Genomic DNA, 14909 nt, shown 5'->3' on the forward strand with positions numbered 1-14909 from the left:
TTACAGAATCTAGACATGTGACCAGGTACAGCGGCTCACACCTGTAATCCCAGCACTTTCAGTGGCTGAGGCAAGAGGACTGCTGGAGCTCAGGAGTTTGAGACCAGCCTGGGCAGTGTAGAAAGATCTCATCTCTATTTAAAAAAAAAAAAAAAAAAAAAAGACACACAAACAAACAAAAAGTCAGGCATAGTGGCTTACGCCTATAATCCCAGCACTTAGGAGGTTGAGGCAGGATTGCTTGAGCCTAGGAGTTAGTTTGAGCAGCCCTGCAGCCTGGACAAGAGTTAGTTTGAGCAGCCTCTACAAAAAAAGAAAGAAAGAAAGAAAAAAAAGTAAAATAATTTTTAAAAAAGAAAAAGAAAAAAAATCAAGAAAATTAGCTGGGTATGGGGGTATACACCTGTAGTAACAGCTACTACGGAGGTTTAGATAGGTGGATCACTTGAGCTTAGGAGACTGAGATCATGCAACTGCACTCCAGCCTGTGCAACAGAGTGAGACTGTCTCAAAAAAAAAAAGCCAGATGCAGTGGCTAATGCCTGTAATCCCAGCACTTTGAGAGGCCAAGACGGGAGGATTGCTTGAGCCCAGGAGTTTGAGACCAGCCTGGGCAACACAGTGCGACTCTGTGTCTCTACAAAAAAATTTAAAAAGAAAATTAGCCAGGTGCGGGGGTACACACCTGTAGTCCCAGCTACTCAAGAGGCTGAAGGAGGATCATTTGTGCCAGGCAGGCTGAGGCTGCAGTGAGCCATGATCATACTGCTGCCACTCCAGCCTATGCAACAGAGACTGTCTCAAAAAAAAAAAAAAAAAAAAAAAAAAAAAAAAAAGCTGGGCACTGTGGCTCACACCTGTAGTCCCAGCACTTTGGGAGGCCAAAGTACGTGGATTGCTTGAGCCCAGGAGTTCGAGCCCAGCCTGGCAACATGGCAAAACCCCATCTCTACTAAAAATACAAAAATTACCAGGGCATGGTTGTGCATGTCTGTAATCCCAGCTACTCGGGAGGGTGAGGTGGGAGGATCATTTGAACTAGGGAGGTTAAGGCTGCAGTGAACCGTGATTACGCCACTGCACTCCGGCCGAGGTGATAGAGTGAGACCCTGTCTTCAAAACAAAACAAAACAAAACACAAAACACAAAGAATCTGGACATGCAAGAATGAAATGGAGAAGATGAAGGGCAGGTTCACATATCAGAAATGATCCCACAGAAAGGACATGCTGAGAAGGATGGTGAGAGAGGGAATGACCTGCAGCCTATAAGGGAAGACAAAGCAGAGAAGGGAGGAAGGGGTGGGATTCTCAGCACTGGAGCACAGGTGATGACCTCTGAGCTTAGAGGATGGGAGCACAGGTGAGAAGGCTATGGAGCACTGTGCAGAGATTTAACACGGCAGGCCTGAGACCAGCATTCTTAGGAGAAGCCTGTTCACAAGGTTAGCCCTTGGCTGCAACTGAGAATTTGGATTTGGGGATGGTTCCCATGACCCTAACTGATGAGAGTGGTTTACTACACCCACACTGCACACACTATGTGGTTTATTCCAAACACTGGCTTTCTCCTGATAGTCTGGAATCTTGGTCTGTGCTAGGCAGAGTGTCTATGTGACAGCCTCAGTCAAAACTCCCAGCACTGAGTCTCTAACAAGATTCCCTGGTAGAGCTCATGTCTCATGAGCTGTCACACCTGAGTGCTGGGGGAGCCTGGCACATCCTGAATGACTCCACAGTGAGGGGACTCTGGAGGCTCATACCTGGCTTCCTCTGGACTTATCCCCATGCGCCTTTCCCCTTTGCTGGTCTCATACTGAGAGCTGTCAGCATGACTCTATGCTGAGTCCTGTGTACTCCTAGTGAATGGGGTGGTCTTCGGGACCACCAACCACCACCCTTTCCATGAAGTGCATCTCCAGTGACCCGCTGGGCTGCTCCCATTAGCTGCTCCCCATAGTAGGTTCTCACCTGGATGGCAGCCCTGGGTGGTTCCTCTCTCAGCCACCCATAGCTCGGTCCCTTGCTCCAGCTGGGAGATGACTTCAGGCTTCGGAAGCTCAGGACCTGGAAATGGGGAAAAACACAGGAGGTGAGGGGCTGCTCGGCAGAGAAACAACAAGCCCAGGCTCCAGACCAGACTCCCGGCTGTGAGGACATATGGGCACCTCACAACATGGTGAAGCTCTGCACTGCGATGGAAAAGGGCAGACCTCCCTCTTCATGCACTCCCATAGGGAGTGAGGACCCAAGGTCAGGTCCTCACACCAGAGGCCCCATGACTTATAACCCTGAGAGAATCAGCTATCACACCTTGCGAAGCAGGGCTTACCTACGGAGAGCAGGTGCCCAAAGGTCTCCAGCATCACATCACGGTAGAGGATCCTCTGGGTAGGGTCCAGCTGCCCCCATTCCTCCTGGGTAAAGTCCACAGCCACATCCCGGAAGGTCACTGGTTCCTGAAACATCACACACATTCTCAATCAGCCGGACTATCTCCATCAGTGCTTTCTGGCAGGGGAAGAATGGAAAAGGAGAAAACAGGCAGGCCCAAGTCACGAGAGACTGCACGTTATGAATGATGGGAGTCAGGTCTCATGGGCACCTATTAGGCCACTACACATAGGTGTGGGTTGTACAGTGAGGACATGTGAGAGGACTCACCAAGATCAACAACGCCAGGCAGAGCTGACCTACATCGGACAAGACAGACGAGGGTACCAGCAGAGACCGGCCTAAACCACTGATTTGCAGGTTTGTCAGCTAAACAAACAGTTACTGTTTTAAGTAAAACAGATACTGTTTTAGGATAGTTACACAGCAGCTAACTAATACACTCACTAATAATTAGATACAAAGTGAAATTGGCTAGGCGTGGTGGCACGTGCCTGTAATCCCAGCTACTTGGGAAGCTGAGGCAGCAGAATCGCTTGAGCCCAGGAGGCGGAGGTTGCAGTGAACCAAGATTACACCTGCACTCCAGGTGAGGCGACAGAGCGAGACTCCATCTCAAAAAAAAAAGAGGTTCACCATCCTTCCTGAAAAGAAGACACAGGCTGGGGTCAGAAATTCACCTGTTTTCAGGGCAAGGCCGGCTCACATGACAGAAGCAGGCCAGTTTAAGAGCCCACAAGGACACTTACCTGTGAGTGGTGGGACTGGAGGTGATGGGGAGCATGGACCCTGTCTGAAGGAGCAGCAGGGACTCAGAACTGACTGATTATGGGAAAATACAGGTCCCTTTGTCAGAACAGCTCACCTCTGAAGAGAGGCTGAAAATTAGGTCAGATTTTTATGTGAAAAATTCTTTTTCTTTTTGAGGTAGAGTCTCGCTCTGTCACCCAGGCTGGAGTGCAGTGGTGCCACCTCCATTTACTACAGTCTCTGCCTCCCAGGTTCAAGTGATTCTCCTGCCCCAGCCTCCCTAGTTGCTGGGACTACAGGAGCACACCACCATGCCCGGCTAATTTTTGTATTTTTAGTAAGACGGGGTTTTACCATGTTGGCCAGGGTGGTCTCGAACCCCTAGCCTCAAGTGATCTACCCGCCTTGGCCTCCCAAAGTGCTGGGATTACAGGCGTGAGCCGCTGCGCCTGGCCTTTATGTGAAAAATTCTGATTTTTATAAGTTGATGCAACATTACCTAAAATGTGTCCCATAAACAAGGCCCTTCTGCAGCCATGCTTGAAAGCCAGATATTTCTGGATCAGAGTCTTGGCTCAGTCATTTTGTCCCCAAGAAGCATCTTTGCTTCCCAGTTTCCATGTCAACAAAGCATCACCCCTTGGGGGCTGTATAATGATTAAGTGGTTTACAAACACTTCCTACAGGACATCTGGATAGCCACATGGAAAAGAGTAAAGATAGTCCTGTCTCAGCATATTTTCTGTTGCTGTAACAGAATATCACAGACTGGATAATTTATTGTTTTTGGTTTTTTTTCTTTTTTTCTCGAGATGGAGTCTCACTCTGTCAATCAGGCTGGAGTGCAGTGGCACAATCTTGGCTCACTGTAACCTCTGCCTCCCGGATTCAGTTGATTCTCCTGGCTCAGCCTCCTGAGTAGCTGGGACTACAGGTGCATGCAACCACATCCAACTAATTTTTGTATTTTTTAGTACAGACAGGGTTTCTCCATGTTGGCCAGGCTGGTCTCGAACTCCTGACCTCAAGTGATCCTCCCGCCTTGTCCTCCTAAAGACAAGGTACTTTATAAAGAAAGTTTCTTTTTTTTTTCTCTTTCAATAAGCTTGATAAAGTTTATTTGTGGGCTGGGCGCAGTGGCTTAAGCCTGTAATCCCAGCACTTTGGGAGGCCGAGGCAGGCGGATCACGAGGTCAGTAGATAGCGACCATCCTGGCTAACACAGTGAAACCCCGTCTCTACTAAAAATACAAAAAATTAGCTGGGCATCGTGGCGGGTGCCGGTAGTCCCAGCTACACGGGAGGCTGAGGCAGGAGAATGGTGTGAACCCGGGGGGCAGAGCATGCAGTGAGTCAAGATCGCGCCACTGCACTCCAGCCCAGGCGACACAGTGAGACTCTGACTCAATAAAAAAAAAAAAAGTTTATTTCTTACAGTTCCGAAGGCTGGGAAGTCTAATATCATGGTACTGGCATCTGGTGAGGGCCTTCTTGTTGTGTCATAAGATGGTGGAGGGCATCACATGGTGACAGGGCAAGAGTGTGCCAGCTCAGGTCTCTCTCTCCTTCTAAAGCCACTAGTCCCCTCAAGGGAGGCCCACCTGATAACCTTATCTAATCCTAGATTTCTCCCAAAAGTCACCACCTTCAAATACTATCAACACACGAAATTTGGGGCACACATTCAAACCAACACAGACTTCTACCTTATACCATATATAAAAATTAACTCAAAACAAATTAGGCTGGCTGGGCAGAGTGGCTCATGCTTGTAATCCCAGCACTTTGTGAGGCTGAGGCAGGCAGATCACTCGAGTCCAGGAGATCAAGAGCGGCCTAGGCAACATGGTAAAACCCTGCCTCTACAAAAAAAAAATAGAAAAAATTAGCCAGGCTGCCTGTAGTCCCAGCTACTTGGAAGGCTGATGTAGGAGGAGTGCTTGAGTCTGAGAGGAGGAGGTTGCAGCGAGCCAAGATCATGCCACCGCACTCCAGCCTAAGCAACCAGAGTGACATCCTGTCTCAAAGAAAAAAAAAAAGAAGAGAAAAAAAAGAAATAAAATAAAATAAAAACAAAGCCATAAATGTAAGAGGCTGGGCGCGGTGGCTCATGCCTGTAATCCCAGCACTTTGGGAGGCTGAGGCGGGCAGATTGCCTGAGCTCAGGAGTTCGTGACTAGCTTGGGCAACATGGTGAAACCCCGTCTCTACTAAAATATGAAAAATTAGCCGGGCATGGCAGCGTGCGCCTGTGGTCCCAGCTACTCGGGAGGCTGAGGCAGGAGAATTGCTTGAACTTAGGAGGCAGAGGTTGCAGTGAGCCGAGATCGTGCCATTGCACTCCAGCCTGGGCGACACAGTGAGACTCCGTCTCAAAAAAAAAAAATAAATAAAATAAAAAGTAAGAGCTAAAACTATAAAACTCTTAGAGGAAAACAGAGATAAATCTTTATAACCTTGGATTTGGCAAGGGATTCTTAGATATGAAACCAAAAGCATAAGCAACTAAATGCAATCAATTGGACTTCATCAAAACCAAAACTTTTGTAGTTCAAAGGACATTAGCAAGAAAGTGAAAAGACAACTCACAGAATGGGAGATAACAATTGGGAATCATGTATCTGATAAGAGACTTGTATCTAGACTATGTAATGAACACATACAACTCGGTAATAAAAAGACAACCCAGTTAAAATAGGCAAAGAATCTGTATAGTTATTTCTTTGAAGAATATATAAAAGAAGATACACAAATGGCAAATAAGTACATGAAAAGATGTTCAACACCATTAGTCATCAGGGAAATAAAAAATCAAAACCATACACCATCAGAGTTGCTGCTAAGTTAAAAAACGAAACAAAACAAAACCACACATACCAAATACTTCAATTTTTTTATTTTTTGAGATAAGGCCTCACTCTGTTGACCAGGCTGCAGTGCAGTGGTGCAATCTCAGTTCACTGCGACCTCCACCTCCCAGATTCATGTGATTCTCCCACCTCAGCTTCCCAAGTAACTGGGATTACAGGCATGTGCCACCAAACCCAGTTAATTTTTGCACTTTTAGTAGAGATGGGATTGCATCATGTTGGCCAGGCTGGTCTTGAACTCCTAACCTGAAGTGATCCATCCGCTGTGGACTCCCAAAGTGTTGGGATTACAGGCATGAGCCACTGCACCAGGCCCCAAATACTTCAATTTTAAAGGTATATTTCCTTTTAAGAAAAACATGAGTAGATTAAAAAACACGAAAGAAATTTTAGTACAGGTAGCAGGTGGCTCTGATAGGAAACATACAGAAAGATGCCTTTGGTTGGGAACTGAGGTCTCTGCTCCTGTCTCTGTCTTCGCTTTCCTCCACTCAGAATGTCCACCAATTTTGATATGTGCTTCCCGTGCCTCCTGCCCCCACCTCCCATCATCACCCCTTCTGCAAGAGTCACTGGTGACAGCCTAGACACCAGGTCCACTGAGTACTGGTCTGTCCAAGCCATGAGAATTCTCAGTGGCATCATACAAGTCCTTCATGCCTCCTCTTGGCCTCCTTCTTGGAATTCTAGCAGAAGCCCACTCCTTGTTGTCTCATGATGTTCTTTTTGCCCCACATCAGATCCCTGTAGCCTTCCCTCTTGTCTTGCACTTCTGGAGCCTAAAGGGGTGGGGCTGTGCTCAGATGTTTCTCCTTTACATATTCTTCTGCTGACCAGGCCACCCCAGCATCAGCCAACACCTGGTCACTGGGCCCTAACCACTCCTCTCTTTTTCCCACTTAGTTGAGCTGTCAGTATCTCCCTTCCCACCAGCCCCTAATGCATGAGTGGGTTTTTTCAACCCTATGCTAGTCCTGCTTAAAACACGTGAATGGCTCCTTCTCATCACTGAATACTGGATGGCTCCTCTCAGCCTGGCTATGGTAGACTGAGATATAGAATGGCCTCCAAGGATATCCAGGTCCTAGTTCCTAGAACCTGTGAGTATTACTATATATGGTAAAAGGAACTGTGCAGATGTGATTAGGATTTTCAAACAGAAAAATTATCCTGGATTATCCAGGTGGGCCCTAAATGCAATCACAAGTGTCTTTATAAGAGGTAGACAGAGGGAGCTATGACTATAGAAGACATAAGGCAATATGATCACTGAAGCAACATGTTACAATGCTGGCTTTGAAGACGGGCAAAGGGCCATGAGGCAAGGAATAGGTCTGTAGCTCTCACAGCTGGAAAAGACAAGAAAACATTCTACCCTAGAACCTTGGTAGGGAGGGTAACTCTGCTCATACCTTGATTCCAGACCAGAAAACCGATTTCAGACTTCTGACCTCCAGAACCTAAGAACAAATGTTTTAAGCCACAAAATTTGTAGTGAATTGTTACAGCAGACACAGATAACCAGATAAAACACTGGACCTTGAAGCTCTCCATTCTGGCCCTTGTCTCCTGTGATGGACAGCCTCCAAGATGCTCCCCCACCACCTCTGCCAATGACCTCCAGCCCTGATGTGGTCCCCTCCAACACTGAACAAGGTTGACTTTGTAACCAGTAAGACACTGTAGAAGTGACAAGAGTGTGAATTCTGAATCCAGGTCATGGAAGGTGTTACAGTTTCTACCTGGCCCTCTCCTGGATCACTTGTTCTGTGGGAAGCCAGATGCCATGCTGTAAGGTCCCCAGCAGTTCCAAAGAGAGGCCTACATGGAGAACAACTGAGGTCTCCTATCGACAGACATGTGAGTGAGCCATCCGGGAGGTGGATCCTCCAGCCTCAGTTAGGTCTCAGGTGACAACAGCTATGCTGACATCTTCACTGTAACTTCATGGGCCTGAACCAGAACCACCAGCTAGGACATTCCATTACTCCTAACTGTCAGAACTTGTGAGACATTTATTGTTGTTCCAGGTCACGAAGTTTTGAGTTACACAGCAACAGGTAACTAATACACTTTCCCTCAAGCCTTTCTTACGGCTCATTCCGTGTCCCCCATCCACAGCAAGAACAAAATAAAACGTAGTAGCATTTCATGCAAATTTGGAGTAACACACATCTGAAAACCTGCAACCTAAGATTATCAAGTCTCACTTTGTGTACCAAATCTGAAATAATGCAAATCCCCATGAACAAACCAACGACAAAAAAAACCAGTATATAATTTCAAAGTTGCAGAGCTTGAGGAAGTATAATTATTGTTGTTTCCTGCCACGCGAGGCAGCTTTATGGAGAACACAGGCAGCAGCCACTTTGTCTAGAAAGTGGAGCTCTGATGGCCAGATGGCCCTGCAAACACTGACCGCCCTGCACTGCAGTTCTCCCACAGTCTCGCAGGGGACGACCCTGGTAGTCACTCTCATCACACTCAGTGCGTGGTGACCCATCGTTGCCCCCAAGAGGTTGTGCCCAAGCCCCAGGGCAGGGGCTTCGCGGTGCTGGGGTCCCGGTGGGTGTCCGCTGACTCCACGCGTTAAAGCATCTCTATTCGATGATTCTTGCTACCTGGGCACCCGGCCAACGCTACAATTACTGTTATCAGTCAACACGAGGACAGACCTTCCTGGAATGGGCAAGGGTGTCGGCGGGGCGGAGCCGAACGCAGGAGCTGGGCCTGCTCGATTCTCTCGGGAAGGACCGACCCCAGCCCTGGGGAGGACAGGGCCGCGTGGAGCATGCGCATTCGGGGGCCAGGCGCCTGGTTGGAACCCCGGCCCCCTCTCTGACCGGCCAGGCCCGACCCGCGCCTGAGTTTCCCCACGTGTCAAGGGCATTAACAGCGGTGCCGCTCACACCGCGCCGCGAGGTGAAAGGGTCAGTCTCCGCGGGAGACGCTTGCCCGGAGCCCGCGGCCGTCGTTATTGTTGTTATTGTTACCTGAAGCCGGGCCGCCGGCGGCCCCACAGACATCACTCCCGCTGCCCATTCGTCCTCGGGGTCCATGCTGGATCGCCCAGTGAAGGACAGCGCCTGAGGTGATTCCAGGACCAGAGAGGCACTCCAGTCAAAGGGACCACCCGACTCGCCGAACGCCGGACAATGGCGGCCTCACCGGCGACGCGGCGACTACAACTCCCAGTAGGCCGTGCGGCGAACCACAGCTCTCGGCCAATGGGAGTCTCCGCTGGCCTGGCCTCCGACCAATGGAAGCATTATGGCCGATGGCCAATGGGAGCCTCCACCCGCTGGCCTCTGGCCAATGGGAGCGCTCAGCTAAGGCTGGTGGGGGCGGTGTTGCTCCGGGCTGCGATGCCCCTTAGGGTGCGGGCAACCGGAGGCCTCACTCGTGGGCAGGGAGCGCGGGCGGACCCCGAGAGACGGCTGATTGTGGGGGTGGGGACCGTCCGCTCCTCCTAATTGCTGGGGGCCGTGCACGTCTGCGTGGGCCGGACCTGCTCTTCCCGTGAACTTGCGCGGGAGGAGGCCCGGGGCTGCTCCGCTTTACCCTCTGCTCCCCGGTGCCTAAAAGGCACACGCATCAAAGTCACAGGACGAGTTAGGGGTTTGTTCATATAAAAGACTTTGGGCGTAGCGGCTGGAAGCGGGGAGGCTCGGAGCGGTGGTCGTGTTACAGGAAAGGGGTCCGATTCAGACCCCAAGGGAGGGTTCTTGGATCTCGCGCAAGACAAAATTCAGGGCGAGTCCGCAGTGCAAAGTAAAAGCAAGTTTGTTAAGAAAGTAAAGTTGTGAAACAGCTACCCCTTAGACAGTAGGACGTTCCTGAAAGTAAGAGGAACGTATACACCCTAGGTACAATGCTTGTATATATTTAGGCTAAAAATAGATTTTGGGGAGATGTGCTCTGCTACAAGGTTTTGTGAAAAAGGATTAATTTTCTTACTGTATTTTTCAAGAATCGATATTATTTTTAAAGCAAAATTAGGAATGCCTTTGTTCTCTAGATGCCGGGATATCTGGACACTCCCAAGTCTGGGTGTGTTTTAGTAACAATTATTAATTTGTTCCCTTAACCGTAAACATCTAGAGGTTAGGAATACCTACTTTTCTGGGAATGCAGCCCAGCCTCATTTTCCTAGCCCTCATTCAAAATGGAATCGCTCTGACAGTCCTATTGCTTCTCCCTGTGGGTGTTCACTTTGTGATGTGTCTTTTCTGTGGGTCTGTTGTAGTCTATTAAAATGTTTATTAAAGGTCGGGTGCGGTGGCTAACCCCTATAATCCCAGCACTTTGGGAGGCCGAGGCGGGCAGATCACGATGTCAGGAGTTCCAGACCAGCCTGGCCAATATGGTGAAACCCCGTCCTACTAAAAATACAAAAATTAGCCGGGCGTGGTGGAGGGCACCTGTAGTCCCAGCTTCTAGGGAGGCTGAGGCAGGAGAATCGCTTGAACCTGGGAGGCAGAGGTTGCCATGAGCCGAGGTCAGGCCACTGCACTCCAGCCTGGGTGACAGAGCAAGACCCCGTTTCAAAAAAAAAAAAAAAAAGTTATTAAAAAAGAAAAATGGGAAAGCAGATTTCCATTCAAAAATGTTGCATCCAAACCGCAACAATTTTTAATTTTTTTAAAATTTTTACCAAGAGCCAGACACATAGCAGGGAAGAGTATAGTTACTTGTTATTTGCTCACCCCCATGGGGCCGATGGTGTAGTCTGAGGGACTGAAGATCAACCATGACATGGCCCTTCACACCGTGTTGAAGGGGTGAAGACGTCACCAGTGGGGACGGAGCAGCTGACTCCCGAGGGGCGCAAGCTGGCCACACTCTCTCAGATCCTTCTGGCCCTGTACCCTCTCTGCTCTTTGCTGGGCCTCGCTCCTGAGAAGGGGCAGGTGTTAGGCAAGTTACACAAAATTATGAGAGGACATGGTTTTGGACTGAGCTCCTGCTCTAGGCCTCATGAGACCAGACCAAACCAAGACAGAGTCACTTAGGCTAAATGCCACATAATCAGACTGATACTTTAAGCAGGTAGATCCCTAAACATACCAGATTTCCAGTCTACCTGAGCAGCATAATAAGGAAGTCCCCTCTGCTTTAATCCCTACAAGAAAAGTAACCTAGTGTTAACTAATTAGCCTTTTCTCTATTGTTCTGTTTCCTGTTCCCACCTTACAAAAACCACTATTCTACCATTTGCCCCGTGGGAGCCCTCGTTCTGTTTTGCAGAGTGGAGGCTGCCCAGATTCATGAATCACAAATAAAAGCCAATTCGATCTTTAACCGAATTTGTTAAAATTTTGTCTTTTGGCTGGGTGTGGTGGCTCACACCTCTAATCCCAGCACTTTGGGAGGCTGAGGTGGGTGGATCACCTGAGGTCAGGAGTTTGAGACCAGCCTGGCCAACATGGTGAAACCTTGTCTCTACTACAAATACAAAAATTAGCCAGGTGTGGTGGCGGGTGCCTGTAATCCCAGATACTCAGGAGGCTGAGGCAGGAGAATCGTTTGAACCAGGGAGGCAGAGGTCGCGGTGAGCCAAGATTGCACCACTGCACTCCAGCCTGGGCGACAGAGTGAGACTCCGTCGCAAAAAATAATAATAATAAAATAAAAATAAAATTCTGTCTTTTGACAGATGTCTTCACTCACCTGAGCAAGTGGCAGCTGCTGTGGGAACTGGATCAGGCAGCCTTCCAGGAGACTAAATCTGTCTTCTATTGCGAGTCCCAAAAAGGTCCCAGGCAGCATCCCCTTCTCTGTAGGCAGAGAAGGTACTAGGAGGATCTGTTGCCTTCCCCTGAACAGTGGCCACCAGTGTTGGAGAGGCAGGGGCAGGTGTGCAAGGATCTACTCTCTTTAGGGGAAGGCTGTGTGTTCTTTTTTTGTTGCTTGTTTTTTGAGACAGGGTCTCACTCTGTTGTCCAGGCTGGAATGCAGTGCTGCAATCTTGGCTCATTGTAACCTCCGCTTCCCAGGCTCAAGTGATCCTCCAGCCTTAGCCTCCTGAGTCGCTGGGAGCACAGGTGAGAACCACCACGCCGGGCTAATTTTTGTAGAGACTGGATTTTGCCATGTTGCCCAGGCTGGTCTTGAACTCCGGAGCTCAAAGCAATCTTGTCTGCCTCAGCCTCTGAAAGTGCTGGGATTACAGGAATGAGCCACTGTGCCCAGCCCTGTGTGTTCATTTTGGAGCCTGTCACTGGGCTCAGCTTTCCTCCTAGTTCTAATGGTGTGGAATCTGTGATTTCAATGTCCTATAATTTCCTCTTTCCTCCTCCTCTTTTTTTTTTAATTTCTGAGACAGGGTCTCGTCTGTTGCCCAGTCCAGAGAGCAGTGGTGTGATCACGGCTCACTGCAGCTTCAACCTCTTGGGCTCAAGGGATTCTCCCACCTCAGCTTCATGCCACCATGCCTGGCTAATTTTTGGATTTTTTGTAGAGACAGGGTTTTGCGACGTTGCCTAGGATGGTCTTGAGCTCCTCATCTCAAGCAATCTAACTGCTTTGGCCTCCCAAAGTGCTGGAATTACAAAAACGGCGCCCAGCCTATTTTTTTTTTTTTTCTTTTCTAGTTATTGTTTATCTCCTTGATTACAAGGTAGGAGTTTGTCAATTGCAGTAGTTCTTAAAGTGTGGGTCAGGGAGCCCTGGGTGTTCCTGAGATCCTTTCAAGGGATCAGTGGGTTCAAAACTAAATTCATAATAATAATGAGATGTTGGCTTTTTCTTTTGTTGCCAGAGGGCTCAGGAGGGTCACCGATGCCAGTGCCAGTTGGTGTCCAGGTTCTTGAAGCCATCGCAGGAAAGAATTCAGGGATAAGTCAGAATAAGCAGAAAGGCAAGAAGCTTTCATTGCAAAGTGAAAAGAAACACGGGAGACAAGTGAGGGGGGGCTCCTGGCTCCTGAGTCACACCCAACACTGTTTGCATTTCTCATTTTATGGGTGTTTAATTATGGGTGGAACAGTCATTCGGTATCTGGAAAAGGAGCGGATTTCAGGCACCACCCTCCCCGCACCCCACCCCACCCCAGTTACCACCCCCTTTCTCCCTTATTTGGGCTTGCCTGGAAGAGTCATGGACACGTCACCCTGACCAGGGTTTTGGCTGTCTTCTCCTTTATTTTGGGTTTTGTTATTCTGTGGTTTCTTTGCCTACTGCTTGTTTTAGTTGTTGTTTGGGTTTTTCCATTCTCCTGGACTACCCAGTGCTATTCCTCTCTCCTTTCACTCCCATTTTCATAGGAATATACAGTAGAGTTTTCCAGAGGCTGCTGGATGAGTCATATTGTAACAGATGCAATGGGAACATGCAGCTATGGGAACTCAACTGCCTTCAGTGAAGCCAGACATTAAGGAGATTTGAAAAAATATAATACAATGCCACACTTCTCCCTATTTCTGTTTTGGAAAATGCTGTTTTTCATAAAGTAGGTGCTTTTTAAAAAATATGTTATATTAGTCATGAGGGCTCTGGTAATGTACCACAAATGGGGTGGCTTGAACAACATAAATTTATTGTTACAGCTGTGGAAGCCAGAAGTCTGAGATCAAGGTGTTGGCATAGTTGGTTCCTTCTGAGGGCTACAAGATATGTTCCATCCCTTTCCTTAGTTTTTGGTAGTTTGCTGGCAATCTCTGGCATTCCTTGGCTTGCAGATGTCTCACTTTGTCTTCAAATGTCATTTTCCCTCTGTGCGTGACAAGTTGTCTGTCTCCAAATTTCTGTTTTTATAAGGACAACAGTCATAATGGACTAGGGCTCACTCTAATGACCTCATTTCAGCTCTTTAAAGACACTGTCTCCAAATAAGGTCTGAGGTACTATGGGTTAGAACTTCAACATATCAATTTTGGGAAGAGACACAGCCCAACCTATATATTAACATAGAATGGATTTATTTTGAAAAATTATCTTAATAAAATATATTAATTTTTTTCAGTTTTAATTCCTAATACACCAAATATTGATAGGACCTAATAAACAAAAACTGTTTAGGAGCCGGGCATGGTGGCTCATGCTTGTAATCCCAGCACTTTGGGAGGCCGAGGTGGGCAGATCACGAGATCAAGAGTTCGAGACCATCCTGGCCAACATGGGGAAACCCCGTCTCTACTAAAAATACAAAAATTAGCCGGGCATGGTGGCGTGCACCTGTAATCCCAGCTACCCGGGAGGCTGAGGCAGGAGAATCACTTGAACCTGGGAGGCAGAGGTGGCAGTGAGTCGAGATCGTGCCACTGCACTCCAGCCTGGACAACAGAGCAAGACTCTGTCTTGGGGGAAAACAAAACAAAACAAAAACTGTTTAGGGTCTTCAGTGACTTTTAAGAGCGTGAAGGGGTCTTGAGACAAAAAACTTGAGACACACTTGTGTGCAGAATAGGCTTTTTTTTTTTTTTTTTGAGTCTCACTCTGTCGCCCAGGCTGGAGTGCAGTGGCACAATCTCGGCCTACTGCAATCTCCGCCTCCCGGGTTCAAGCGATTCTCCTGCCTCATCCTCCCAAATAGCTGGGATTACAGACACCCACCACCACGCCCAGCTAATTTTTTGTATTTTTAGTAGAGACAGGGTTTTGGCCTGTTGGCCAGGCTGGTCTCTATCTCCTGACCTGGTGATCCACCCACCTTGGCCTCCCAAAGTGCTGGGATTACAGGCGTGAGCCACTGCACCCGGCCTGGGGTTTCCCTTCTTTGATCCTAGCAGAGAGAGCATGGCCAGATGTATTCACTCCATACATAGTAGTTGCTGTCTTGCATGCCTTGCACACATATTTCTCTTCCTGTGTGATTCCCACTGGGCTCAGTCTCAGAGAACATAACCACCAAATCCCCGCTCCCATCACATACAGAGCCCCCATTTTGGAAAGGACA

At 48.3% G+C, this 14909-nt stretch overlaps 1 protein-coding gene across 6 annotated transcripts in view; it reads right to left on the reverse strand.

The window, feature by feature from the left end:
• Positions 1 to 11965, reverse strand: part of ZNF8 (zinc finger protein 8) — a 37724-nt gene extending 25759 nt beyond the window's left edge. For 4 of the 6 annotated variants that reach the window (XR_004031887.1, XR_004031886.1, XM_030819449.1 and 1 more), the window contains exons 1-3: positions 11684 to 11965; positions 2332 to 2458; positions 1971 to 2066 (exon numbers count right to left, since the gene is read on the reverse strand). Coding sequence is in view for 3 of the 6 variants with exons in the window: in XM_030819449.1 (XP_030675309.1) it covers positions 1971 to 2066; positions 2332 to 2458; positions 11684 to 11782 (322 nt within the window). In the remaining 3 variants the exon portion in view is untranslated. Of the gene's footprint in view, positions 1 to 1970; positions 2067 to 2331; positions 2459 to 9006; positions 10321 to 11683 lie in introns of those variants that run through there. The other 2 variants (XR_004031888.1, XM_004089098.2) reach the window with 1 other exon arrangement.
• Between the last annotated feature and the right edge of the window lie 2944 nt (positions 11966 to 14909).

Source organism: Nomascus leucogenys, chromosome 10, assembly GCF_006542625.1.
Source record: "Nomascus leucogenys isolate Asia chromosome 10, Asia_NLE_v1, whole genome shotgun sequence".
NCBI lineage: Eukaryota > Metazoa > Chordata > Mammalia > Primates > Hylobatidae > Nomascus > Nomascus leucogenys.